A 27,786-nucleotide genomic window follows, 5' to 3' on the forward strand; every position below is an offset into this window, starting at 1 on the left:
GGTACAGTCTAATGTCCTCTCTGTCCCCCTGCCTGTAGGCGTTTCTCTCCCCTGTGTGTGTGTGGTACAGTCTAATGTCCTCTCTGTCCCCCTGCCTGTAGGCGTTTCTCTCCCCTGTGTGTGTGTGGTACAGTCTAATGTCCTCTCTGTCCCCCTGCCTGTAGGCGTTTCTCTCCCCTGTGTGTGTGTGGTACAGTCTAATGTCCTCTGTCCCCCTGCCTGTAGGCGTTTCTCTCCCCTGTGTGTGTGTGGTACAGTCTAATGTCCTCTGTCCCCCTGCCTGTAGGTGTTTCTCTCCCCTGTGTGTGTGTGGTACAGTCTAATGTCCTCTGTCCCCTTGCCTGTAGGTGTTTCTCTCCCCTGTGTGTGTGTGGTACAGTCTAATGTCCTCTGTCCCCCTGCCTGTAGGCGTTTCTCTCCCCTCTGTGTGTGTGGTACAGTCTAATGTCCTCTGTCCCCCTGCCTGTAGGCGTTTCTCTCCCCTCTGTGTGTGTGGTACAGTCTAATGTCCTCTCTGTCCCCCTGCCTGTAGGCGTTTCTCTCCCCTCTGTGTGTGTGGTACAGTCTAATGTCCTCTCTGTCCCCCTGCCTGTAGGCGTTTCCTCCCCCTGCCTGTGGCGTTTCTCTCCCCCTCTGTGTGTGTGGTACAGTCTAATGTCCTCTCTGTCCCCCTGCCTGTAGGCCCTCTCCCTGTGTGTGTGGTACAGTCTAATGTCCTCTCTGTCCCCCTGCCTGTAGGCGTTTCTCTCCCCTGTGTGTGTGTGGTACAGTCTAATGTCCTCTCTGTCCCCCTGCCTGTAGGCGTTTCTCTCCCCTGTGTGTGTGTGGTACAGTCTAATGTCCTCTCTGTCCCCCTGCCTGTAGGTGTTTCTCTCCCCTGTGGTGTGTGTGGTACAGTCTAATGTCCTCTGTCCCCCTGCCTGTAGGTGTTTCTCAGTCCCTCTGTCCCCCTGCCTGTGTTTCTCTCCCTCTGTGTGTGTGGTACAGTCTAATGTCCTCTCTGTCCCCCTGCCTGTAGGCGTTTCTCTCCCCTGTGTGTGTGTGGTACAGTCTAATGTCCTCTCTGTCCCCCTGCCTGTAGGTGTTTCTCTCCCCTGGGTGTGTGTGGTACAGTCTAATGTCCTCTCTGTCCCCCTGCCTGTAGGCGTTTCTCTCCCCTGTGTGTGTGTGGTACAGTCTAATGTCCTCTCTGTCCCCCTGCCTGTAGGTGTTTCTCTCCCCTGTGTGTGTGTCGTACAGTCTAATGTCCTCTCTGTCCCCTTGCCTGTAGGTGTTTCTCTCCCCTGTGTGTGTGTGGTACAGTCTAATGTCCTCTCTGTCCCCTTGCCTGTAGGCGTTTCTCTCCCCTGTGTGTGTGTGGTACAGTCTAATGTCCTCTGTCCCCCTGCCTGTAGGCGTTTCTCTCCCCTGTGTGTGTGTGGTACAGTCTAATGTCCTCTCTGTCCCCCTGCCTGTAGGTGTTTCTCTCCCCTGTGTGTGTGTGGTACAGTCTAATGTCCTCTCTCCCCCTGCCTGTAGGCGTTTCTCTCCCCTGTGTGTGTGTGGTACAGTCTAATGTCCTCTCTGTCCCCCTGCCTGTAGGCGTTTCTCTCCCCTGTGTGTGTGTGTGTGGTACAGTCTAATGTCCTCTCTGTCCCCCTGCCTGTAGGTGTTTCTCTCCCCTGTGTGTGTGTGGTACAGTCTAATGTCCTCTCTGTCCCCCTGCCTGTAGGCGTTTCTCTCCCCTGTGTGTGATTGGTACAGTCTAATGTCCTCTCTGTCCCCCTGCCTGTAGGCGTTTCTCTCCCCTGTGTGTGATTGGTACAGTCTAATGTCCTCTGTCCCCTTGCCTGTAGGCGTTTCTCTCCCCTGTGTGTGTGTGGTACAGTCTAATGTCCTCTGTCCCCCTGCCTGTAGGCGTTTCTCTCCCCTGTGTGTGTGTGGTACAGTCTAATGTCCTCTGTCCCCCTGCCTGTAGGCGTTTCTCTCCCCTGTGTGTGTGTGGTACAGTCTAATGTCCTCTGTCCCCCTGCCTGTAGGTGTTTCTCTCCCCTGTGTGTGTGTGGTACAGTCTAATGTCCTCTGTCCCCCTGCCTGTAGGTGTTTCTCTCCCCTGTGTGTGTGTGGTACAGTCTAATGTCCTCTCTGTCCCCCTGCCTGTAGGTGTTTCTCTCCCCTGTGTGTGTGTGGTACAGTCTAATGTCCTCTCTGTCCCCCTGCCTGTAGGCGTTTCTCTCCCCTGTGTGTGTGTGGTACAGTCTAATGTCCTCTCTGTCCCCCTGCCTGTAGGTGTTTCTCTCCCCTGTGTGTGTGTGGTACAGTCTAATGTCCTCTCTGTCCCCCTGCCTGTAGGCGTTTCTCTCCCCTGTGTGTGTGTGGTACAGTCTAATGTCCTCTCTGTCCCCCTGCCTGTAGGCGTTTCTCTCCCCTGTGTGTGTGTGTGGTACAGTCTAATGTCCTCTCTGTCCCCCTGCCTGTAGGCGTTTCTCTCCCCTGTGTGTGTGTGGTACAGTCTAATGTCCTCTGTCCCCCTGCCTGTAGGCGTTTCTCTCCCCTGTGTGTGTGTGGTACAGTCTAATGTCCTCTCTGTCCCCCTGCCTGTAGGTGTTTCTCTCCCCTGTGTGTGTGTGGTACAGTCTAATGTCCTCTGTCCCCTTGCCTGTAGGCGTTTCTCTCCCCTGTGTGTGTGTGTGGTACAGTCTAATGTCCTCTGTCCCCCTGCCTGTAGGCGTTTCTCTCCCCTCTGTGTGTGTGGTACAGTCTAATGTCCTCTGTCCCCCTGCCTGTAGGCGTTTCTCTCCCCTCTGTGTGTGTGGTACAGTCTAATGTCCTCTCTGTCCCCCTGCCTGTAGGCGTTTCTCTCCCCTCTGTGTGTGTGGTACAGTCTAATGTCCTCTCTGTCCCCCTGCCTGTAGGCGTTTCTCTCCCCTGTGTGTGTGTGGTACAGTCTAATGTCCTCTCTGTCCCCCTGCCTGTAGGTGTTTCTCTCCCCTGGGTGTGTGTGGTACAGTCTAATGTCCTCTCTGTCCCCCTGCCTGTAGGTGTTTCTCTCCCCTGGATGTGTGTGGTACAGTCTAATGTCCTCAATGTCCCCCTGCCTGTAGGCGTTTCTCTCCCCTCTGTGTGTGTGGTACAGTCTAATGTCCTCTCTGTCCCCTTGCCTGTAGGTGTTTCTCTCCCCTCTGTGTGTGTGGTACAGTCTAATGTCCTCTCTGTCCCCCTGCCTGTAGGCGTTTTTCTCCCCTGTGTGTGTGTGGTACAGTCTAATGACCTCTCTGTCCCCCTGCCTGTAGGTGTTTCTCTCCCCTCTGTGTGTGTGGTACAGTCTAATGTCCTCTCTGTCCCCCTGCCTGTAGGTGTTTCTCTCCCCTGTGTGTGTGTGGTACAGTCTAATGTCCTCTCTGTCCCCCTGCCTGTAGGCGTTTCTCTCCCCTGTGTGTGTGTGTGGTACAGTCTAATGTCCTCTCTGTCCCCCTGCCTGTAGGCGTTTCTCTCCCCTGTGTGTGTGTGGTACAGTCTAATGTCCTCTCTGTCGCTCTGCCTGTAGGTGTTTCTCTCCCCTGTGTGTGTGTGGTACAGTCTAATGTCCTCTCTGTCCCCCTGCCTGTAGGCGTTTCTCTCCCCTCTGTGTGTGTGGTACAGTCTAATGTCCTCTCTGTCCCCTTGCCTGTAGGCGTTTCTCTCCCCTGTGTGTGTGTGGTACAGTCTAATGTCCTCTCTGTCCCCTTGCCTGTAGGTGTTTCTCTCCCCTCTGTGTGTGTGGTACAGTCTAATGTCCTCTATGTCCCCCTGCCTGTAGGCGTTTCTCTCCCCTGTGTGTGTGTGGTACAGTCTAATGTCCTCTCTGTCCCCCTGCCTGTAGGTGTTTCTCTCCCCTCTGTGTGTGTGGTACAGTCTAATGTCCTCTCTGTCCCCTTGCCTGTAGGCGTTTCTCTCCCCTGTGTGTGAGCTGTAATGAGCCCATAGTTCCTGACGCCGGCAGTCAAGAGACCGTCAGAGTCGTGGCCCTCGACAAGAACTTCCACCTCAAGTGCTACCGCTGTGAGGTAAGGACAACAGACCTGCTACATCTAAAGTAGTACCGCTGTGAGGTAAGGACATCAGACCTGCTACATCTAAAGTAGTACCGCTGTGAGGTAAGGACAACAGACCTGCTACATCTAAAGTAGTACCGCTGTGAGGTAAGGACAACAGACCTGCTACATCTAAAGTAGTACCGCTGTGAGGTATTTTTGCCTTACCTGGAATTAAAGTTGTATAATTTGATTTACACAACATGCCTACCACTTTGAAGATGCAAGAAATACGACAATAAAACAGAACTTGGGTGTGCATAACTATTCACCCCCCCAAAGTCAATACTTTGTAGAGCCACCTTTTGCAGGAATTACAGCTGCAAGTCTCTTGGGGTATGTCTCTAAAAGCTTGGCACATCTAGCCACTGGGATTTTTGCCCATTCTTCAAGGCAAAACTGCCCCAGCTCCTTCAAGTTGGATGGGTTCTGCTGGTGTACAGCAATCTTTGTCATATCACATATTTCCAATTGGATTGAGCTCTGGGCTTTGACTAGACCATTCCAATACATTTATATGTTTCCCCATGAACATCTGGAGTGTTGCTTTAGCAGTATGCTTAGGATAATTGTCCTGTTGGACGGTGAACCTCCGTCCCAGTCTCAAATCTCTGAAAGACTGAAACAGATTTCCCTCAATAATTTCCCTGTATTTAGCACCATCCATCATTCCTTCAATGCTGACCAGTTTCCCAGTCCCAGCCGATGAAAACATCCCCACAGCATGATGCTGCCACCACCATGCTTCACTGTGGGGATAGGGTTCTCGGGGTGATGAGCGTTCTCGGGGTGATGAGCGTTCTCGGGGTGAAGAGCATTCTCGGGGGGAAGAGCGTTTCTCGGGGTGATGAGAGTTGTTGGGTTTGCGCCAGACATAGCATTTATCTTGATGGCCAAAAAGCTCAATTTTAGTCTCATCTGACCAGAGTACCTTCTTCCATATGTTTGGGGAGTCTCCCAAATGCTTTTTGGCGAACACTTTAAGCAATGGCTTTTCTGGCCACTCTTCTGTAAAGCCCAGCTCTTTGGAATGTACGGCATAAAGTGGTCCTACGGGCAGATACTCCAATCTCTGCTGTGGAGCTTTGCAGCTCCTTCAGGTTTATCTTTGGTCTCTTTGTTGCCTCTCTGATTAATGCCCTCCTTGCCTGGTCCATGAGTTTTGGTGGGCGGCCCTTTCTTGGCAGGTTTGTTGTAGTGCCATATTCTTTCCATTTTTTAATAATGGATTTACTGGTGCACTGTGGGATGTTCAAAGTTTCTGATATTTTTTTATAACCCAACCCTGATCTGTACTTCTCCACAACTTTGTCCCTGACTTGTTTGGAGAGCTCCTTGGTCTTCATAGTGCTGCTTGCTTGGTGGTGCCCCTTGCTTACTGGTGTTGCACACTCTGGGGCCTTTCAGAACAGGTGTATGTGTATATCTATCTATCAATCATGTGACTGATCATGTGACACTTAAAGTCCACCTGTGTGCAATCTATTTAACTAATTATGTGACTTCTGAAGGTAATTGGTTGCACCAGATCTTATTTAGGGGCTTCATAGCGAAGGGGGTGAATACATATGCATGCAACACTTTTCAGTTTTTTATTTTATAGAATTTTTTTAAACAAGTAATTTTTCTGGGGACTATTTTGTGTATGTCCATTACATGAAATCCAAATAAAAATCAATTTAAATTACAGGTTGTAATGCAACAAAATAGGAAAAACGCCACGGGGGATGAATACTTTTGCGAGGAACTGTAAAGAAGGTGCCAGATGTAAAGATGAACTCCTAAAGATGTATTATGAAGAGATGGTTAAATATCTTAACAGTTGGAATGGAGTCCCTGCGTGGTTTGGATGTAACTGTTTTCCAGTGACCTTCTGCACGTCCTGAAGTCTCTCTTCCTGGTTGCAGGATTGTTCCCGCCCCCTCTCCATAGAGGCGGACGCAGACGGCTGCTACCCATTGGACGGCAGGATCCTGTGCATGAAGTGCCACACCCAGCGGGCCAAGGCTATGCAGTGATTGGTGGACACATCTGTTATTCAAGTCTAACTTTGAACCAAATCCAAGACGGGATCCATTCAGCTTCCACCATTCTGTCTTTGCAACAGGGCTTTACTTGAGTGAGTGAGTGAGTGAGTGAGTGAGTGAGTGAGTGAGTGAGTGAGTGAGTGAGTGAGTGAGTGAGTGAGTGAGTGAGTGAGTGAGTGAGTGAGTGAGTGAGTGAAAGCGAGTATGTTTGCATGCAGATGTCGTTATGTCTCTCTCCTCTTTCTGCTTATTGCCCCTCTCAGTCCAGAGGTAATGTACTGCACTGAGAGACTCCATTCCTCCTCCCCTTCTCCCCTTGTGTTAATGCCAGTGTTATCAAGGCCATTTTTTGTTTATGCTTAAATTCCCAGCATGACTTGCACAAGTATAGCTTAGTCATGGGCTGTGTCCCAACAGTCAAAGATGGTTTCCTCTCCTCTTCTCTCTCCACTGATAGGAAAACATGTTGAGAAGGTTTCAGCCTTAAAACTTTGATTTGTCTTTCACTTTTCAGTGGTACAGAAGGAAAAGAGTGGAAGTATTTCAGAGTGAGACATAGTAAGATGAAGTTGACCCTAAATGCTGATCTTGGGTCAGTCTTGCAATCCCCCCCTTACTGATTATGGTTAGATCTTAGATCTGTGCCTACTGGCAACTTTTCCCAGAAGTTTAGTGTAACCCCCTGACCCCAGTGCACGAGGAGTTGAACAAAAGTTTAAGGTGGACTAATTCATGTTCCCCTGCACCTCCCATAGGGCTGAGTTCTGGTGGGCTGGTGGCACCGGAAGCACTTTGGAGTGCCTGCAAACATACAAGTTACTTAACTGCCTTTAGAGAGTGCTTTCTAGAGAACTACATATCCCACCAGACACAATGTAGCAGAGCAGTGTGCTGTAGGAAATGTAGTTCCTCTTGGGCTAAAAACTGAGTGCAAAAAAACAACAAAAATATGTGAATGTCGCTCTCGTTTGTTTTTGTTGTGTGTGTTTGTTGCTTTATAGGCATGCATAGCTACAGATCACTGTCGGTTACTCTCACCAGTTTGTCAAGCACAGAATGAGGGTACAATACGATCAAAATGACCATTTATTTATTTGGCAAAATAATAGAAGATTTAAGATCATGATTAGAGACACTACCTAGAACAAAGGTCAAAAGTTAGCCAAGCACAGATTCCATTCCTATGGTCTCCTCATGTTAAATAGAGTGCTGTAGTTTAAAGAGGACCACATGGCTTGAACCACATGAACAGAACCTACGCTACAGGCAGAAGTTGCTCTTAACCGCTAGGATCAGATTACCCTACCTCATCCCTAATCTTAATTTAAAGGGGATGGAGGGGAAACATCGGATCCTGCATCAGTAGTTAGGGGCAACTTCCAGGACCTACAGTACAGTATAATCCTATCATCCTCAGTGAAGCGCTCTTGAACGCCTTTTTATGTAGTGTGCAGGCGTGTTAAGATATCTAATGAGTAACATAGAGATATTACCTCTCATTAATTCAATTCACCTAAAGGTAAACTCATGGATTTTTGCACTATACACCTGCGTTTACAAATGCTTAGTATTTTGGGCATTTGCAGCTCTCTGAATAACATAATAGAACTGGCTCTGAATCAGGGTTTTAAGTATTATAAACATGCGACAGATCAAATGGCCAGTCTGTTTTCCATAAGAGTGTAGTAGGTCATTGACTGTAGCAGTAGCATGTAGATCAAACCAATACAGTTCAAGGTGATAGTAACACGTCACTCAAACACATCACACTTTAAATTCACTTAAAGTTTTAATCATGTTTTTTGTGCTTTACACAGTATATTGTTCCTCTTCCTTTCTCATAATACTCCAATAAATACCACTGTTTCCATTATTCAGCTTAGTGTTCTTTTATGTCTCGATATCAGTTATATTTACTCTGCTTGTAATCTTACCATACTGTATTTCATTGATAAGTACTTATTTTCAGTGATTTTTCTGTGAAACTTTGTGAGTTGCCATTTCCACCCTAGTATTCCTATCTCTCCTGTTCAGACTGGTTTGGCACCAAACACCCATCCTTATTACAATCCTCAGCCTGGCATAGCAACACAACCCTAATGACCAAACTAACATCCTAAACCATATGGCCAAACAGACTCCATATGCATGTTATCTGGGTCGTCGGTATCATCTTTAGTATTGTCAGTTGTTTGTTTTTTTATTTGCACACATGATTCCACCCTTGTGACCATGCCTTTGTCTTCTGTCAGACCATTGGTGTGTTGATGCCTTCAAAAACACCACGTTGCTCATTTATTTAATGATGATTGCCTTGTTCTTTTCATATAGTTTTGATAAATTCCTCTTATGTGTGTGTGTATGTTTACGGTTCCAAACATGCCAACATTAATTACCTGTACATGTCATTCTTTTTCTTCTTTAATTTTACTGTACTCAAAATAAAACTGCTAATAGCCTAAATCCTGTGTGGTTTTATTTTGCCTGTTTGGCATTTGCAATAATTAAAGGTCTTTACCCCTGGAAGTTATTGTTGAGTATTGTCCTCCATTCTCTCACATCAAATATAGTATTTCTCTCTCTCTCTCTCTCAAATCAAATGTTATTTGTCACATGCGCCAAATACAACAGGTGTAGACCTTTACACTGAAATGCTTACTTTGAAGCCTTTAACCTACGATGTAGTTTTAAGAAAATATATTTTTTTAAATAAAGAAGAAAGTCAGAAAAAATAATTAAGAGCAGCAGTGAATAACGATAGCAGGGCTATATAATAGCAGGGCTATATACAGGGGGTACCGGTGTCGAGGTAATTGAGATAATTATGTACATGCAGGTAGGGTTGTTAAAGTGGCTATGCATAGATAATAACGGTAGTAGCAGCGAGGGGGTGCAAAGTAGAAGCTGTTTAGAAGCTTCTTGGACCTAGATTTGGTGCTCCAGTACCACTTGCTATGTGGTAGCAGAGAGAACAGTATATGACTATGGGGCCTTCATCTGACACCGCCTGGTATAGAGGTCCTGGATGGCAGGAAGCTTGGCCCCGGTGATGTACTGGGCCGTATGCATTACCCTCAGTAGTGCCTTGCGGTCGGAGGCCAAGCAGTTGCCATACCAGGCAGTGATGCTCTCAATGGTGCAGCTGTAAAATCTTTTGAGGATCTGAGGACCCATGCTAAATCTTTTCAGTCTCCTTAGGGGGAATAATGTTGTGCCCTCTTTACGACTGTCTTGGTGTGCTTGGACCATGTTAGTTTGTTGATGTGGACGCCAAGGAACTTGAAGCTCTCAACCTGCTCCACTACAGCCCCATCGATGAGAATGGGGGCGTGCTCGATCCTCTATTTCCTGTAGTCCACAATCATCTCCTTTGTCTTGATCACATTGAGGGAGAGGTTGTTGTCCTTGCACCACATGGTCAGGTCTCTGACCTCACTATAGGCTGTCTCATCGTTGTCAGTAATCAGGCCTGCCACTGTTGTGTCATCAGCAAACTTAATGATGGTGTTGGAGTTGTGCCTGGCCGTGCAGTCATGAGTGAACAGGGAGTACAGGAGGGGACTGAGCACGCACCCCTAAGGGGCCCCCATGTTGAGGATCAGCATGGTGGATGTGTTGTTACCTACCCTTACCACCTGGGGGTGGCTTGTCAGGAAGTCTATGATCCAGTTGCAGAGGGAGGTGTTTAGTCCCAGGGTCCTTAGCTTAGTGATGAGTTTTGAGGGCACTATGGTGTTGAACGCTGAGCTGTAGTCGATGAATAGCATTCTCATGTAGGTGTTCCTTTTGTCCAGGTGGAAAAGGGCAGTGTGGAGTGCAATAGAGATTGCATCACCTGTGGATCTGTTGGTGCGGTATGCAAATTGGAGTGGGTCTAGGGTTTCTGGGATAGCAGTGTTGGTGTGAGCCATTACCAGCCTTTCAAAGCATTTCATGACTACAGATGTGAGTGCTCAGGGTCGGTAGTCATTTAGGCAGGTTACCTTAGTGTTCTTTGGCACAGATACATGTTGGTATTATAGACTGACAGGGAGAGGTTGAAAATGTCAGTGAAGACACTTGCCAGTTGGTCAGCGCACGCTCGCAGTACACGTCCTGGTAATCCGTCTGGCCCAGCGGCCTTGTGACGTGTCCTCCACTATGCTATCAGTGACGTGTTCCATTGCCAGATGACCTCTAGGACACCCTCGCTCTCTCTATCAATTCATACCAGACCCTCTGCTGCACTGATAGTGACGCGGGTAGACGGCTGTGTGTGCACTGTTTTTGCATTTGAGAAAATGTTTGTCCTCTCGATGCAGGGTAACAATGTGTCCTTTTAACGTTTTGACTTTTTCTGTGTTTCAGAGTTGGGCGGATTTTATTGGCTCTGTACCGACCTGTTGCTTAGGGACATTATGTTCTCATTACATTTGAATGACATTTGAGTTAAAACTCAAAGTCATTTTAGGGTTGAAGAGGATTCATCCTACACATCAAACACACCCACGTGCATGTCACAGTCTAAATGGATCCACAGTGCCACCTGATAATGTAGCAGAGAAAGAGGTAGGCTGCCAGGTCAACTCTGTTTATCAAAACGTCAGAGGAGGAGGAGAGCAGTGAGTGATGAAAGAAGATAGAGAGCTGAGATGACAGCTGGCTGATGGGGGGAGAGATAGAGGTCTGGAGGTTACGTGTGAGGGAGAAATGAGAAACGTCAGTGGCTGCAACAAGCTAAACCCAGACAGACAGAACAAGACACAACAGAGTATGGCAGAAACCCCAGCAGAGCCTCAGGTAAAACCTGCAGAAGGACTTTTAATTATTTAATGAAATGTTATTATGAAGTTTATGCTGATCCTAGGTGATGTCAAATCAATGTTGGCCTGCCACAGGCTCAACACTTTCTACTTATTGCATCAGTTGTTTTTGGGGGAGGGGGTGTTGGAGCAAGCTCTCAATTTTCCTGCGCCTCATACTGTACATTTCAAGTTGTATTCCTGTTTTTAATGCAGCATTAATTAAATGTATATAGAGGACAAGATAGGTTATAAGCCTGTCATGTCAAATTAGTCTTAAATGAAGCAGAAATGTGTATCATGATAATCCTGATATGAAACTGACTATCATTCAATTTTGTTTAGATTGACTGTGAGCTGCAGCCCCCATCTAATACCCTTTCTGAGCCTCAGCTCCAGTACCAACTACATCCTCTCTCTGATCCCAAGCCACTACCCCAGCCTGATACCCTTCCCCTGCCCCAGCCTCAGCCGGATAGCCTTCCTGGGCCCCAGCTCCTACCCCAGCCTGATACCCTTCCCCAGCCTTGGCCCCTGCCCCAGCCACAGCCGGATAGCCTTCCTGAGCCCCAGCTCCTACCCCAGCCTGATACCCTCCCTGAGCCCCAGCCACTACCCCAGCCTGATACCCTTCCCCAGCCCCTGCCCCAGCCTCAGCCGGATAGCCTTCCTGAGCCCCAGCTCCTACCCCAGCCTGATACCCTCCCTGAGCCCCAGCCCCGGCCTCAGCCAGATAGCCTTCCTGGGCCCCAGCTCCTACCCCAGCCTGATACCCTCCCTGAGCCTCAGCCACTACCCCAGCCTGATACCGTTCCCCAGCCCCTGACTCAGTCGGATAGCCTTCCTGGGCCCCAGCTCCTACCCCAGCCTGATACCCTCCCTGAGCCCCAGCCCCCGTCTGAAGAGGAGGTGAAGCCCTGGGTGTGGACACGTCACTGCGTACTCCTTCTTTTCCTCCTGGCATCCTCCTTCTGTGCCTCCATAGTGGGCCTGGCCTACTACTCCCAGCAGCACCTCCCACCAGAGAGCACACCGCCAGCCTCTCCTCCATGTACCTCCCCGGCTTGTCAGAGGGCTACCGCCCGTCTTTCCATCTCAGTCGACCCCTTCTCTCAGCCCTGTGACTACTTCCTGTTTCCCTGTGGGTCTGAAGGGGCGTCTCTGTCCAACAGGGGGAGACAGAGGGGCAAGGGCATGCCCCTACACCCACAGGGCCACAAGAGCAGGGCAGCACAGGCAGAGAAAGAGAGAGAAAGAGGGAGGAAGGAGAGAGAGACAGGCACGGACATAATAGAAAAGGCTCCAGCAGACAGAATGCCAGACAGACAGACTGCACTACTGCTGACAATGAGGGAGATTTTGGGTGAGAATCTAAAAATGTGTTTATCCTCTGTAGATTTTGTACCTGTTCTTTAGGACAACCATTTAAATAGAACTGCTGAAACCGTTTCCATAACAGGACTGGACTGGACTGGACTGGGGTTCTGGACCTTTTATCCTCACAATGAAACTTTGATAAAATGTTCCTCTGTCAGAAGCTGAGGACCGCTCCAGCCCGGGTAACTCAGCGAAGCAGAAGGCCTGTATGTTCTACCGTTCCTGTATGGACACTGGCCCCACAGAGTCCGCCGGGCCAGAACCTTTCCTCAGGCTAGTCCACAAGGTCAGATCCCTGGAATAGATTGGTGGGGTATGGTGACTGATCACACCTTCTCTACCCTTATGGTAAAAACTATTTCCCTCTCTCTCTCTTTACCCCCCCCCCCCCCCTTAAGCTGGGTGGCTGGGCTGTATCAGGCCGGTGGAACCAGACAGATTTCAACTCCACTCTGTCTCTACTGATGAGAGACTATGGCACCTTCCCATTCTTTAGTGTTTATGTGGGCAAGGATCCTAACGACACTCAAGGAGACAAGCGATACATACAGGTCAGTTAGACTGGGGTTCTGGGGCAGTGAAATACCTAATGGTTGTTCTACAGTATATACAGTAATGGATTATATTCATACAGCACTTTTCACTGGAGCTTTACATAAAGGGTAACTTCCCCATCCACTATACATTTATAGCATATACTTTTTTTCTATAGATTGATCAGCCGGATTTTCAGATACCTACTGAATGGAGCAGCAAGACTCAGAAGTCCAAAGCTAACACCCAGGTACACTAAGTCTATATCGGTTCTATAGTATATCATCTATCTGCTGATGTCAACATTTGGCATTATGTCTCTCATCCCCTCTGCTCCTGCTCTTTATTTCTCTCTTTTCCCCCCAGATCCTGCGTCTGTTCCTGGCCTCGTATCAGAGGTTGCTGGCCCTGTTGGGCTCTCCCTCCAGCAGCACCATTCTCCATATAGGCCTGTTTATCTCTCTGTCCTCTGAACTGGCTGTAGCTGCCTCTCCTCTGCCGCATCGCCTGCAACAGGGGCTGCTGTACCAGCGCATCACCATCAAAGAGCTACAGGTGCGGTTGTGTGTATGTACTTATGTGTGAGTGTGTGTGTGTCTAGTTCTCTCTCCCTTTACCCTAAGCTTCACTAACTCATAGAGCTATTGTATATGTGTACCTGTATTTCCCTATACAGAATGCATCTTTCTTATTTTGTGAACAGACCCTGGCCCCTGCCATTGATTGGCTGAGCTGTCTACAGACCACCTTCCATCCCCACCCTGTTAGCCAATCGGATCACGTCCTCCTGCACAACCTCCCTTACATAGTCCACATGTCCCGCATCATCGGCAAATGGCTGAACAAGCATGAATTGAGTGGCAGGTACTTTATATCCATCAAAAATATCATGCAAAAGACAGTAACCAATATAACAAGGTTTCTCATCACACAAGCTACCTCTGTTACTTACAGCATGGTGTATAGTAATCAGTACACGTTTGTTTGGTGCCTGTCCATCTTTCTGTTTAGTGGCCCTCTTCACACCTTCATGGTCCTCAGTCTCCTCCACACTGTCATACCCGCGCTGGACTCCAGGTTCACTCAGACAGAGAGGAACTTCTCCTTAGCTCTGGGGACTACAGAGGAGGTAACTGAATATGGACTACATTTCCCAGCTTGCTCTTGTAGTTGAATAACACTGGCTTGGAGTGATTATATTGTCTGGGACTTGTAGTTCATTGCTACTTGCCTCTCTCAGGATGTCCCTCGCTGGAGGCAGTGTGTTCTGCAGACTGAGAAAGGGTTTGACACGGTACTAAAACACATACTGAGAGAGAACACCGCATACACAGAGGTGAGAGGCACTGTGTGTGTGTGTGTGATTTGTGTCTGTGTGTCTCTGTGTGTGTGTTTTTGTGTCTGTGTGTGTGTGTGTGCATAGAGAAAGCAAAGACAGAAGAGGATGTAGTGTGTGAAATGTGTGATGAAGAATAGCAGCAACAAAATATAAATAGAAAAAGTTAATTGTGTCCTAGGCCTAATTGTCATGAGGAAGAGTTTAGAACACATTTTAGTAAAAGGGGGATACCTAGTCGGTTGTCCAACTGAATGTATTCAACTGAAATGTGTCTTCTGCATTTAATCCAACCCCTCTGAACTGCTACAGAACTAAAGAAATATGGGTTCTGATGAGAAGTATATTTTTTGATGTATGTATAAGTCTTTCAGGGTGTAACATTTGGAAGACAAGATGCATTATGACTATAAAAAAATATTTTGATCGAATACAATTTATATTTAAAAAAAAATCTAAACATAACTCAAATAAATAAGATTATTAGCCTCCCATAGGCTGTTACATTTGTAAATCATGTTATGTAATTATGAACTCAAATGTATTGATTAATTGTATTTATGTGAACTACAGTATTTATGATTTTCAAATGTGAAAATCTTCAAGAAATATTATTTTTAGCAACAAAATACAAGATAACTACTTCATAAATGTGTTATTACATGATAAGTGTGTTGAAATTGTACTATCTGTTTCCTCTAGGCAGAGGAGCTGATTCAGAATGTCTATTCCTCCATCAAGTCCAAACTACCTGATCTCAGGTGGAGAGATGAGGAGTCTCGCATGTCTGTTTTGAATAAGGTAAAAAGTCAACAGTGGATGTAATTTACTGGAACCCTTATTTAAAAACAACTGTGTATTCATTGTCCACTTGAAATGTACAATCTGTGTTTTCCCAGATTCAGTCTCTAACTCCAAGACTTTCAACTAAAAACAACATTTTCAGTGAAGCTGAACTCAACCAACTGTATTCAAAGGTATAGTATTTTATTGTAGTGGAACTAGTCTACATTGCCAATAAGATATAGGATTTCTTAATCAATATCACTAATGAATCATATTACCAGTGATGATAATACATTGTACTATATACATACTGGTAGTTAATTTTCCCCCATTTATTTAATTAATAGGTGACAATTGACGAACACATGTATTTCTCCAACTACATCCAGTCTCTCTCCCTCCAGCGCCAGAGACCAAGCAAACTCTTTTCCCAGGCTGAAGGAGATGATATGTGAGAGCCCAGTTGTCATGAAAAGTCTATGTGATTTGGTTTGGGTAGATATGTGTTATTAATATGTGAATATGAGAATTGAGGATTCTCTCCATCTTCTCCTCCAGTTGGTCCCTCACTCCATTTATCTCCGGCAATGAGCTAGTCTTTCCCATAGGGATGTTTGTCCAGCCTCTCTTCCACCCTACCTATCCCAGGTAACCCAAACTCATATTTTTACTATCACATAAAAAACTATGAATAACCAAGTAGTCTTATTGAGATAAATAATCAAATCCCTCAAAGGCGTGTTTTGTTGAGTATTTGCATGTTTTTGTGTCAGGGCCATCAACTTTGGGGTTTTGGGATCTTTGATGGCCAAAGATATTCTCCATCTCCTTCTTCCCAACAGTAAGGCAAATAGTCTCAATGAATTACTCTATGATTGTAATGCAGTTAATGAAATTATGTGCAGAGTTTGCATTTTGCACATGTTTATTTGTGTGTATGCATGTGTGTGTAGGTTTATACATGATCCATGTGTGTTTAGGTTTATACATGATCCATGTGTGTTTAGGTTTATACATGATCCATGTGTGTGTAGGTTTATACATGATCCATGTGTGTGTAGGTTTATACATGATCCATGTGTGTGTAGGTTTATACATGATCCATGTGTGTGTAGGTTTATACATGATCCATGTGTGTGTAGGTTTATACATGATCCATGTGTGTGTAGGTTTATACATGATCCATGTGTGTGTAGGTTTATACATGATCCATGTGTGTGTAGGTTTATACATGATCCATGTGTGTGTAGGTTTATACATGATCCATGTGTGTTTAGGTTTATACATGATCCATGTGTGTGCCCTGACTGTTCACCCTGTGCTTTAGTCCATTCTCAGAGTGTGTCTCCCAGGTCCATAGCAGAGTGTGTGCGGTACCAGTACCTGAGTATGACAGAGGGACCAGGGAGAGAGGGGGCGTTCTCGCTGTCACCAGCACAGCAGCAGGAGATGTGGGTGCAGTACTCTGCTCTGCAGATCGCACTACAGGTCAGTTTTTGGGATTCCAAATCTATTCTAGGGTATCTAGGCTATTTCAATTTCAGCACCTTAGTTGTTTTGGTTGGTATCAGAGACATACTATGTTTTGGTTGTTATCAGAGGCATACTATGTTGTGGTTGGTATCAGAGGCATACTATGTTTTGATTGATATCAGAGGCATACTATGTTGTGGTTGGTATCAGAGACATACTGTGTTTTGGTTGGTATCAGAGGCATACTATGTTGTGGTTGGTATCAGAGGCATACTATGTTTTGGTTGATATCAGAGACATACTATGTTTTGGTTGATATCAGAGACATACTATGTTTTGGTTGATATCAGAGACATACTATGTTTTGATTGATATCAGAGACATATTATGTTTTGGTTGATATCAGAGACATACTATGTTTTGGTTGGTATCAGAGGCATACTATGTTTTGGTTGGTATCAGAGGCATACTATGTTTTGGTTGGTATCAGAGGCATACTATGTTTTGATTGATATCAGAGACATACTATGTTGTGGTTGGTATCAGAGACATACTATGTTTTGGTTGGTATCAGAGGCATACTATGTTTTGGTTGATATCAGAGGCATACTATGTTTTGGTTGGTATCAGAGACATACTATGTTTTGGTTGGTATCAGAGGCATACTATGTTTTGGTTGATATCAGAGGCATACTATGTTGTGGTTGGTATCAGAGACATACTATGTTTTGGTTGGTATCAGAGACATACTATGTTTTGATTGATATCAGAGACATACTATGTTGTGGTTGGTATCAGAGACATACTATGTTTTGGTTGGTATCAGAGACATACTATGTTTTGGTTGGTATCAGAGACATACTATGTTTTGGTTGATATCAGAGACATACTATGTTTTGGTTGATATCAGAGACATACTATGTTGTGGTTGGTATCAGAGGCATACTATGTTGTGGTTGATATCAGAGACATACTATGTTTTGGTTGATATCAGAGACATACTATGTTTTGGTTGGTATCAGAGGCATACTATGTTGTGGTTGATATCAGAGACATACTATGTTTTGGTTGATATCAGAGACATACTATGTTTTGGTTGGTATCAGAGGCATACTATGTTGTGGTTGATATCAGAGACATACTATGTTTTGGTTGATATCAGAGGCATACTATGTTGTGGTTGGTATCAGAGACATACTATGTTGTGGTTGGTATCAGAGGCATACTATGTTTTGGTTGGTATCAGAGGCATACTATGTTTTGGTTGATATCAGAGACATACTATGTTGTGGTTGGTATCAGAGGCATACTATGTTGTGGTTGATATCAGAGACATACTATGTTTTGGTTGATATCAGAGACATACTATGTTTTGGTTGATATCAGAGACATACTATGTTTTGGTTGATATCAGAGACATACTATGTTGTGGTTGGTATCAGAGGCATACTATGTTTTGGTTGATATCAGAGACATACTATGTTGTGGTTGGTATCAGAGACATACTATGTTTTGGTTGATATCAGAGACATACTATGTTGTGGTTGGTATCAGAGACATACTATGTTGTGGTTGATATCAGAGGCATACTATGTTTTGGTTGATATCAGAGGCATACTATGTTGTGGTTGATATCAGAGACATACTATGTTTTGGTTGGTATCAGAGACATACTATGTTTTGGTTGGTATCAGAGGCATACTATGTTGTGGTTGATATCAGAGACATACTATGTTTTGGTTGATATCAGAGGCATACTATGTTGTGGTTGGTATCAGAGACATACTATGTTGTGGTTGGTATCAGAGGCATACTATGTTTTGGTTGGTATCAGAGGCATACTATGTTTTGGTTGATATCAGAGACATACTATGTTGTAGTTGGTATCAGAGACATACTATGTTGTGGTTGGTATCAGAGGCATACTATGTTTTGGTTGGTATCAGAGGCATACTATGTTTTGGTTGATATCAGAGACATACTATGTTGTAGTTGGTATCAGAGACATACTATGTTGTGGTTGATATCAGAGACATACTATGTTTTGGTTGATATCAGAGACATACTATGTTTTGGTTGATATCAGAGACATACTATGTTTTGGTTGATATCAGAGACATACTATGTTGTGGTTGGTATCAGAGGCATACTATGTTTTGGTTGATATCAGAGACATACTATGTTGTGGTTGGTATCAGAGACATACTATGTTGTGGTTGGTATCAGAGGCATACTATGTTTTGGTTGATATCAGAGACATACTATGTTGTGGTTGGTATCAGAGGCATACTATGTTGTGGTTGGTATCAGAGGCATACTATGATGTGGTTGATATCAGAGACATACTATGTTGTGGTTGGTATCAGAGGCATACTATGTTTTGGTTGATATCAGAGACATACTATGTTTTGGTTGATATCAGAGGCATACTATGTTTTGGTTGGTATCAGAGACATACTATGTTTTGGTTGGTATCAGAGGCATACTATGTTTGTCAATGCTTTATCTACTTATTTCTCCCTCTTTATTCTTTACTCTCTGTGTCTCAGGCTTACAATCAGAGTTTGAAGAAGTATCCTGGCGACTCCTCTCTCTCAGGCCTCTCTCACACTCATCTGTTCCTTACTTCATTCACTCAGGTAAGGATAACAAAAGTAAAACAACAACAATTGCAGATGTCTAAAAGGTTCACTTTAACATGCATATGAAGGTCCTACGAATGGATGTTTTATTTCCTATAATTGTATTGATTTTATCTTCTTTCAGATCAACTGCGACTCTGACCCGTACCACGAGTTCATGCCCTTTGAACCTTCCTTTCTGGTTACTGTCATCTGTGGGTACTCTAACCTCTGCCCTACGACCCTCTCCTGCCCCAACAAACCCCAGCAGCACCTCTTAGGGACATGCTGACCTACAGATCTACAGTAACATCTCCTACCAAACAAAAAATGCAGAGCCATTGATGAACACACAAGACTGTGATTTAAACAGATCAGTGTGCCCCCCCCCAGCGGGACGGTTGAGCTAATGTAGGCTAATATGATTAGCATGAGGTTGTAAGTAACGAAAAAATAATAATCTGAGGACATAAACATATCTGATATGGGCAGAAGGCTTAAATTCTTGTTAATCTAATTGTCCTGTCCAATTTACAGTAGATATTACAGTGAAATAATACCTTACTATTGTTTGAGAAGAGTGCACAATTATGAACTTGAAAATGTATTAATAAACCAATTAGGCACATTTGGACAGTCTTGAAACAACATTTTGAACAGATATACAATGGTTCATTGGATCAGTCTAACACTTTGCACATACACTGCTGCCATCTAGTGGCCAAAATCAAAATTGCGTCTGGGCTGGAATAATACATTATGGCCTTTCTCTTGCATTTCAAAGATGATGGTACAAAAAAAAATTCATGTTTTTTTATTTGTATTATCTTTTACCAGATCTAATGTGTTATATTCTCCTACATTAATTGAATATTTCCACAAACTTCAAAGTGTTTCCTTTCAAATGGTATGAAGAATATGCATATCCTTGCTTCAGGTCCTGAGCTACAGGCAGTTAGATTTGGGTATGTCATTTTAGGCAAACATAAAAAAAAAAGGGTCAGATCTTTAAGAAGGCACATCCATCATTAGGCACATCCATCCAGTCTCTTGTGACATCCTGTGCATGGGAGATTTGTTTCTGGGTTCTGAGATAAAACTATGCACATCGTCTGTGTTTTATTTAAAACTGCAGTATGTAACAAGCACCTTGTTATCCATAAGGATACTATTAGTTATGTTTGGAGGTTCAGGTCTGCTTACCTTTGTTAAATGTAGAGGAGAGTGTGTCTGCCAGTTTAGATGGTGCCAAAGACACAAACAGTGTTGAAAAAGTGTGTATGAAGTGTGTGGATGTAAATGAATAGGGAAAGGGGGATATCTAGTCAGTTTTACAACTGAATGCATTCAACTGAAATGTGTCTTGCGCATTTAACCCAATCCCTCTGAATCAGAGGTGCGGTCATAGATATAGGGCTGATAATTTTACAAAATAAAGTTGATTTTTTAATGTGAAGGGAGTTGTATTTCTTATGGAGTAATAACGTATACATGTAATATGTGATTGTTAAACAACATGTTTCTAATAGCTAGGTCAAAACTGTGGACAGGTAAGCGGGTAGGACTAGTGATTGGGCGCTATTTAGTGTAGGCTATTTGATTGAAGTAACCTAATGTAAAACGTTTCCTTCCTACATTGTCATACATTTGATCTCCGGCCTGAAAGCTACAGAAAAGGCCACATACTCTTTCTACCATATGCTATATCTGCTACATGATTTACGTTAGATTCGTGTTTTGACTGAATGTTGGTGGAGCTCTGCAGCGATACGTCTCTCCAACATCACCCTGGAGAGGCGGCTGGGACTGGACATGATAGATATTTTCGCGTCCCTACCTTTTGACAAAGTGGGCACTGCTTATCACAGGGCGGCATCAGCGCTCACCTAAAAAGCCCATATGCCACTGGTTGAGATAAACTGTCATTGATTTTCGGCAGAATTATGTGAGCTTTTATCTGTTGTTAGAGGTACGTATTTGTCAGTTTAGCTCAGAAAATGCAGTCTTCGTCAATCTGCCGCCATAGACGGCCGCCTGCTGCATAATTATTCAAATGAGGGGTAGAACCTTGGCAAAACTCCATCAGTATGACGCGTTATTCCGGCGACTACCATCCCGAAGCAACATGGAAGCCCACAGTTGTGATAAGCGTGGTCTTGAGCATTTAGACGAATATGAACCCAAACCAGCCAAACATATGCGTAGCCTGCACGATCGCATGGTGGAAAGGCGACTAGTAGTTATTTTAGAGGGGGCAACGCTGGAAACAGTGAAGGTAAAGACGAGTATTTTGCTATTCACCTCCGCCACCCAACTGCTGTGTTGGGAAACTTAACGTTAAAGCTAATGTTAGCTGGGTCTCTTACTTCCTGCGTTATTGGATGTAAACAATTTAGATAGCTTCCTGTTCAACCAGACTTACCTGGTAGATTTGTGATATGAATATTGCATTCTGCACGATAACTGTGTTTTGTGACTGAATGAAACTATGTGTTATTAGTTAGCACCTGCCTGCAGGCCCACTGATCCATGTCCTAAAGCAGGGTTTCCCAAACTCGGTCCTGGGCCCCCCCTGTGTACACGTTTTGGTTTTCGTCCTAGCACTACACAGCTGATTCAAATAACCAACTCATCATCAAGTTTTAATTATTCGAATCAGCTGTGTAGTGCTAGGGCAAAAACAAAAACGTGCCCCCAGGACCAAGTTTGGAAAACCCTGTTCTAAATAGTGGGCATGGAAGTTGCACCATAATCAAAGAAGGATGTTAATCATGTTGTACTCTTTCCCCTCAGGTTGGCAAGACATTTGAACTGCTGAACTGTGACCAACACAAGGGCATGATCATCAAAAGTGGACGGGACCCAGGGAAGATTCGACCTGACATTACACATCAGGTAAGCTGTCATTTTCACTTTGACCCTGGAATACCAGTCATCTTTCTTCTTCGCTCCTCTAACCCAGCCATATCCTGTAATTGTTCCCCCCCAGTGTTTGTTGATGCTGATGGACAGTCCATTGAACAGGGCAGGTCTCCTGCAGGTTTACATCCACACAGAGAGGAACGCCCTGATTGAGATCAACCCACAGACACGCATCCCCCGAACCTTCAACCGCTTCTGTGGCCTCATGGGTAAGCCTGCTAGGTTCTGCTGAAATTCTCAAAATACCTTCTCTCCTACCATCCTCCTCTCCTACCCCTCTATTGTACTGTATTTCTCCCTCTCTCATTTCATCCCACTTGTATTTATGTCTCTTCCTAGTCCAGCTCCTGCACAAGCTGAGTGTGAGGGCGGCTGACGGCCCCCAGCGCCTGCTGAAGCTCATCAAGAACCCTGTGTCAGACCACCTGCCCCCTGGCTGCCCCCGTATTTGTACCTCCTTCTCCTCTGGGGAGGCAGTGGGTGCCCGCACCGTGGTACCAGAGGATGGGCCCGCCACTGTGGTGGTCGGAGCATTTGCACACGGAGCGGTGAGTTTAGCTTAAGGCTCTAGGGTAATGGCCCGTGTGCACCGATCCAGGATCAGCTTCACTTACCCTCCCTCATTACAGACCTTAGATCAGTGTTTTGGGGCATCTTCATCCTACTTCTCTGGGGCAGAAGCTGATTTAGGTACTGTTGATGTAGGTAGTGTGTGTTAGAAATGTAGATATTGGTTGATTTTATTCTCTACCAATTTAAAAAGGAGCTGGAATTTGGTAAATGATTATGTGCTGCTGCTCCAGTTTGAACTGTTCTGTCTGCGGCTATGTTTTCAACTCTATGGTAGAGATACTCTGAATGATCGGCTATGAAAAGCCAACTGACATTTACTCCTGAGGTGCTGACTTGCTGCACCCTTGACAACCACTGTGATTATTATTATTTGACCCTGCTGGTCATCTATGAACATCTTGGCCATGTTCTGTTATAATCTCCACCCGGCACAGCCAGAAGAGGACTGGCCACCCCACATAGCCTGGTTCCTCTCTAGGTTTCTTCCTAGGTTTTGGCCTTTCTAGGGAGTTTTTCCTAGCCACCGTGCTTCTACACCTGCATTGCTTGCTGTTTTGGGATTTTAGGCTGGGTTTCTATACAGAACTTTGTGACATCAGCTGATGTAAGAATGGCTTTATAAATACATTTGATTGATTATGCATTGGTTTGAGCTCTGCTTGTCCTCTCCTGTCTTAGGTGAATGTGGACTACACAGAGAAGACTGTTTCCATCAGTAACTACCCTCTCTCTGCTTGTCCTCTCCTGTCTTAGGTGAATGTGGACTACACAGAGAAGACTGTTTCCATCAGTAACTACCCTCTCTCTGCTGCCCTCACCTGTGCCAAGATGTGCTCTGCCTTTGAGGAGGTCTGGGGCGTGTTGTGATGAAGTTGACAGCGCACTGCTGCTCCAGCTAAAAAGGTTGTCAACATGAACATTGTCTTACAGGGACTAGAAATGGATTGGACAGTCACGTTCAGTCAAGGAACATTGTACAGAAACGGTCCATTTCACCAATTACCTCCTGTGGATTTGTACGATACTATGGGTGTATGTATTGTGTGTAAAATATGGTATTTTACATGTCTTAATTAAGGTTGTTTCAATATGAAATGAATACTGTTTTGAATACACCATCTGTAAGGACTTGGCACCAAATATGGTCTTCCTACTTGTTTTTTTGTACATGTATCCAGTGCATCATTGTTCCCATGGTTATACAGTGGAAATAATCTGTATAGTTTGTCCTCTGGTTTCTGTTGTTCCTTGTCAAAGAGACTAGGGAACAAAACAATTTAACACATGATGGGGACAAACATCATGTTTTCATGTAATACTGGTCAAATAATCACTCAATATACACTACTGTTCAAAACTTTGGTCACTTAAATGTCCTTGTTTTTGAAAGAAAAGCAAATGTTTTGTCCATTATAAATAAAATAACATCAAATTGATCAGAAATATAGTGTAGACTATTGTAGCTGGAAACGGCAGATATTTTATGGAATATCTACATGGGTGTACAGAGGCCCATTATCAGCAACCATCACTCGTGTTCCAATGGCACATTGTGTTAGCTAATCCAAGTTTGTTTTAAAAGGCTAATTGATCATTAGAAAACCCTTTTGCAATTATGTTAGTACAGCTGAAAACTGTTCTGATTAAAGGACATTTCTATGTGACCCCAAACCTTTGAATGGTAGTGTACATGTAATTTGTGAGTAACATTGTATTGGTTTTTATTACATTGACAAAATATAACAGTCATACGTAAGGTAAGGTAATTTGACAAATCTACTATGGACATATTATTATTTTAGTCCATACTCAGTCCGTTTCCACAAGGAAGCACGTCTTTTAGCAACCCCAGGTCACTATATCCGTGGCTTTGTATTGCGGGTTACAACCATTTTACGAGTTTTCTTATTGGCTACTTTCAAGGACTTTCCTGCAGGTTTAGGGGCTTTGTAGCCTGTTTTTTGGACCTTGGCTGGTGATTTTGATGCTTGTCCTGCTGGTTTGTGGCTTTTGCCGACTTGTTTTGGTCTATCTCCTATTTCCCTTTGACCTTTTCCAACAACTGTTTTGTTCTTGACTGCTGGTTGAGCTGTTTTTCCTGCTGGTTTAGTTGTTTTTGCTCCTGGTTTCAGAGCTTTTCCTGCTGGTTTAGTAGTTTTTGCTCCTGGTTTCAAGGCCTTTCCTTTCTCTGCTGCTGGCTTCAAAATCCCTTTTTTCTGCTTGGCCCTCTCAACTACTGCACGTTCTCTCTGCTTGGCTCTCTCGACATTTGCACGGTCTTTCTGCTTGGCCCTCTCAGCTGCTTCAAGGTCTCTCATGGCTCTTGTCTTAACTCTCTTCTCATACGTCAGTTTCTGTAGTTTTTAGAACAGGAGACGAGAGAAACATCTGCATAATTCAAATTCCCAAATAACTGGTTGTGGTTTGACAATGACAACTTGAGCACCTTTTTATCAATGAAGTATGCACCGTGGTGCAATTTGCTTCCTACTCAGGTGAAACGAGCCAGTGGAAAATCAAACTGCCAAAGAGCTAAAACAAAAAAAACACAGACAAAAATGTATTACTTAAACAGTTACCTTGTTGAGTTTAAATGACCCAGATGCACCAACTCCAGTAGTCTGCACCAGTGTCTCCTTCCTCACCAGGCCTTTCACAGCTAAGTTCACACGGGTATTGTTCTTGGTGACATCATAGCCACCAGCAGCCAGGGCATGCTTGAGGTCCACCATGGAGATGCCACCCCGGTGCTTGCACTGGGAGACTACCCGAAGGATGAGCTGGGAGACCCGGGTAGCCACACGCCTTGCATCGTTGGTTTTGGGTGCAGATGCAGCCTCTGCCTGGTACTTGAACAGGCGAACTGGGGTCGCTGGATACAGATTGAGATGAAGATGGGGATACACTCATTAGTTATTCAATATTTTATTTGACACAAACATCACATACTTCAAAATTGCTTTTTGAAAATCATTAAGATATTGTAGTGACCTTAACCCAACACCTAGCGACCTGGTCAAGAGCTTTGGATGTCTTGGCGCACCAGGTGTGTTGGGTTGACAGTCCTGGGTACAAGACCCATTTGTGACTACCCCCTGACTTTGCGGCATTTGTGTTAGAAATTAGATACCCCCTGGTTGCAGTCATCAAGAGTGCAGGCGCCGCAATTAACTGTAGTGAAGCACAAGAATGTGCTCTCTGAAGGATGGGGGTAGTGTAGCAACCTTGACCCAAAACCAAGTGACCTCGTCAAAATGTTCCGATCTCTTCGTGTAACAGCTAGGAGTTGACAAGATGCCATCCTGGCCCCGGTTCCCAGGTAACGTTAGCATCCACCTCTAGCCCACACCGGCCAGAGGTTTGTTTAAAGACAAAACTCTGTGGGTTTGTGCTACCTGGGAATGCGGGCAACCCCCCGAATTTGCTGCAATATGATGCGCAAGCAAATATTGAACAACCTAAAGAAATTGGCTAGCTAGATCACTCACTTGGCAAAGGCACTTTTTCGTTTCCTGTAACATTCTTCCTCTCTTGGATTGCACGCTTCAATAGCTGACCCAAACGTCTAGCCCCTGCTTTCCCAAGGCCCCGACCACCTGTTTTTTTTACTGGCTTCGTTTGCTGCTTCACGGGCAACTTGGCCGGTGGTTTTACTGGCGGTTTACGTTTAACTTTCTCTTGTCCTCGGTTGATTACTGTAACTGTTCCCTTTGATTCTATGCTAACTTTCCCTTTTCTCTCTCGTTTGACATCTTCCTTTTTGCGGGCGTTTCTAGGCATATTGTTGTTTACAAGTTGTGGTCGAGCAAATCACATAAAGTAGAGATAGCTAGCTAACGTTACTATATTTGGTTAAACAGTGAGTTGGGAAAGTGGGATACGTTAGCGAACGAAATGATGACGTTTTATCAATTTACAAAAAACAACAATATCAGTTTTCAAACGGTCGTTCGAAACATTTTTTTTTAAACGGTCGTTCGATAATTATATTGAACGCTGGTCGGGTCACCAGAAGCAAGAAAATCAACAAGCCAGCAACCAACATATACTGTAGGTTTGAGCTAGCTCCTCACTGCAAGCAAAGCTGAGGTGTGTGTGTGTAATGGTTGGTGGCGCTTATTTGCGTGTAATAAAACTACCGTCTGTGAGTGTCATTGAAGGAGAACGAAACGTCTCCGCAATAAAGTCGTGTGGTGCTTGGTTGGTATTTATTGTTCTTTGTAACTGTTAATTCACACTTTGAAAAATCATTTAAATTTTGAGACATTCGTTTTTCTACATTATTTTCGCTCCCTTGAACACGGAACATGCAACAGTTTAAAAGATTTTAGTTACAGTTCATGTAAGGAAATCAGTCAATTTAAATAAAATCATTAGGCCCTAATCTATGGATTTCATATAACTGGGAATACAGATATGCATCGGTTGGTCACAGATACTTTAAAAAAAGGTAGGAGCCTGGATCTGAAAATGAGTCAGTATCTGGTAGAGTTGATCAGGCTGTTGGTTGTGGCCTGTTGAATGTTGTCCCACTCCTCTTCAATTGCTGTGCGAAGTTGCTGGATGTTGGTGGGAACTGGAACATGTTGTACATGTCGATCCAGAGCATCCCAAACATGCTCAATGGGTGACATGTTTGGTGAGTATGCAGGCAGACCAAGGAAGTACAGGGACATTTTCAGCTTGATGTGATGACTGCGGATGAATGGCAGGACATTGGGCCTCAGGATCTCGTCACGGTACCTCTGCATTCAAATTGCAATTGATTAAATACAATTGTGTTCACTGTCTGTAGCTTATGCCTGCCCATACCATAACCCCACACCACCAAGGGGCACTGTTCACAACGTTGACATCAGTTAACCGCTCGCCCACACATGCTGTCTGCCATCTGCCCGGTACAATTGAAACCGGGATTCATCCATGAAGAGCACACTTCTCCAGCGTGCCAGTGGCCATCGAAGGTGAGTATTCGCCCACTGAAGTTGGTTACGATGCTGAATTGCAGGACTATGTGCACGCAGAAGAGCTTCCCTGAGATGTTTTCTGACAGTTTGTGCAGAAATTCTTCAGTTGTGCAAACCCCCTTTGATCAGCTGTCCGTGTGGCTGGTCTCAGACCATCCCGCAGGTGAAGAAGCCAGATGTGAAAGTCCTGGGTTGGCGTGGTTACGTGTGGTCTGCGGTTGTGAGGCCTGTTGGACATTCTGATTCTCTAAAACCACTATGGACCTGGCTTATGATAGAGAAATTAACATTAAATTCTCTGGCAACAGCTCAGGTTGACATTCCTGCAGTCAGCATG

General features: G+C 44.7%; 4 protein-coding genes across 6 annotated transcripts in view; 3 read left to right on the top strand and 1 right to left on the bottom strand.

The window, feature by feature from the left end:
- LOC115140753 (zyxin-like) overlaps window positions 1-8,609 on the top strand; it is a 35,955-nt gene extending 27,346 nt beyond the window's left edge. Inside the window, 2 exon segments of the mRNA XM_065007495.1 lie at window positions 3,905-4,025; window positions 5,960-8,609. Of these exon segments, the coding sequence (XP_064863567.1) occupies window positions 3,905-4,025; window positions 5,960-6,070 (232 nt within the window). The 3' untranslated portion in view covers window positions 6,071-8,609.
- Window positions 8,610-10,395: 1,786 nt separating this feature from the next.
- On the top strand, window positions 10,396-20,443 carry kel (Kell metallo-endopeptidase (Kell blood group)). 3 transcript variants are annotated; one of them, XM_029679052.2, is made up of 17 exons: window positions 10,396-10,858; window positions 11,206-12,223; window positions 12,396-12,523; window positions 12,636-12,788; window positions 12,950-13,021; window positions 13,138-13,326; window positions 13,475-13,635; window positions 13,783-13,900; window positions 14,012-14,107; window positions 14,810-14,908; window positions 15,007-15,084; window positions 15,298-15,344; window positions 15,452-15,541; window positions 15,667-15,734; window positions 16,221-16,381; window positions 18,916-19,005; window positions 19,133-20,443. In XM_029679052.2, the coding sequence occupies exons 1-17, from the start codon at window positions 10,769-10,771 to the stop codon at window positions 19,277-19,279; spliced, it is 2,805 nt and encodes a 934-aa protein (XP_029534912.1). In that variant the 5' UTR covers window positions 10,396-10,768; the 3' UTR covers window positions 19,280-20,443. The 3 variants fall into 3 exon arrangements, with proteins under 3 accessions (XP_029534912.1, XP_029534910.1, XP_029534911.1); XM_029679050.2 differs by having other exon boundaries at window positions 10,398-10,858; window positions 15,241-15,344; XM_029679051.2 differs by having other exon boundaries at window positions 10,398-10,858; window positions 12,399-12,523; window positions 15,241-15,344.
- Window positions 20,444-21,025: 582 nt separating this feature from the next.
- LOC115140764 (ribosomal RNA small subunit methyltransferase NEP1-like) lies at window positions 21,026-23,359 on the top strand. Its single transcript, XM_029679088.2, has 5 exons — window positions 21,026-21,262; window positions 21,781-21,882; window positions 21,977-22,118; window positions 22,249-22,457; window positions 23,161-23,359. The coding sequence occupies exons 1-5, from the start codon at window positions 21,041-21,043 to the stop codon at window positions 23,233-23,235; spliced, it is 750 nt and encodes a 249-aa protein (XP_029534948.2). The 5' UTR covers window positions 21,026-21,040; the 3' UTR covers window positions 23,236-23,359.
- An 827-nt stretch (window positions 23,360-24,186) lies between these two features.
- Window positions 24,187-26,567, bottom strand: LOC115140768 (histone H1-like). Its single transcript, XM_029679093.2, has 3 exons — window positions 25,971-26,567; window positions 25,062-25,354; window positions 24,187-24,836 (listed from the first exon to the last, which is right to left on the bottom strand). The coding sequence occupies exons 1-3, from the start codon at window positions 26,260-26,262 to the stop codon at window positions 24,339-24,341; spliced, it is 1,083 nt and encodes a 360-aa protein (XP_029534953.2). The 5' UTR covers window positions 26,263-26,567; the 3' UTR covers window positions 24,187-24,338.
- Between the last annotated feature and the right edge of the window lie 1,219 nt (window positions 26,568-27,786).

The sequence above is a fragment of the Oncorhynchus nerka genome, linkage group LG3, assembly GCF_034236695.1.
Source record: "Oncorhynchus nerka isolate Pitt River linkage group LG3, Oner_Uvic_2.0, whole genome shotgun sequence".
Classification (NCBI taxonomy): Eukaryota; Metazoa; Chordata; class Actinopteri; order Salmoniformes; family Salmonidae; genus Oncorhynchus; species Oncorhynchus nerka.

Excerpts from the sequence above, each read along its gene's own strand:
- kel (XM_029679050.2), top strand. The coding sequence starts at position 10,769 with ATGAGAAACGTCAGTGGCTGCAACAAGCTAAACCCAGACAGACAGAAC. Across the intron at positions 10,859-11,205 it reads AAACCCCAGCAGAGCCTCAG|ATTGACTGTGAGCTGCAGCC; the intron begins GTAAAACCTGCA and ends AATTTTGTTTAG. Across the intron at positions 14,108-14,809 it reads AGAACACCGCATACACAGAG|GCAGAGGAGCTGATTCAGAA; the intron begins GTGAGAGGCACT and ends TGTTTCCTCTAG.
- LOC115140764 (XM_029679088.2), top strand. The coding sequence starts at position 21,041 with ATGAGGGGTAGAACCTTGGCAAAACTCCATCAGTATGACGCGTTATTC. Across the intron at positions 21,263-21,780 it reads CAACGCTGGAAACAGTGAAG|GTTGGCAAGACATTTGAACT; the intron begins GTAAAGACGAGT and ends CTTTCCCCTCAG. Across the intron at positions 21,883-21,976 it reads GACCTGACATTACACATCAG|TGTTTGTTGATGCTGATGGA; the intron begins GTAAGCTGTCAT and ends GTTCCCCCCCAG.
- LOC115140768 (XM_029679093.2), bottom strand. The coding sequence starts at position 26,262 with ATGCCTAGAAACGCCCGCAAAAAGGAAGATGTCAAACGAGAGAGAAAA. Across the intron at positions 25,355-25,970 it reads CGAAAAAGTGCCTTTGCCAA|CGACCCCAGTTCGCCTGTTC; the intron begins GTGAGTGATCTA and ends ATCTGTATCCAG. Across the intron at positions 24,837-25,061 it reads GGTCATTTAAACTCAACAAG|AAACTGACGTATGAGAAGAG; the intron begins GTAACTGTTTAA and ends TAAAAACTACAG.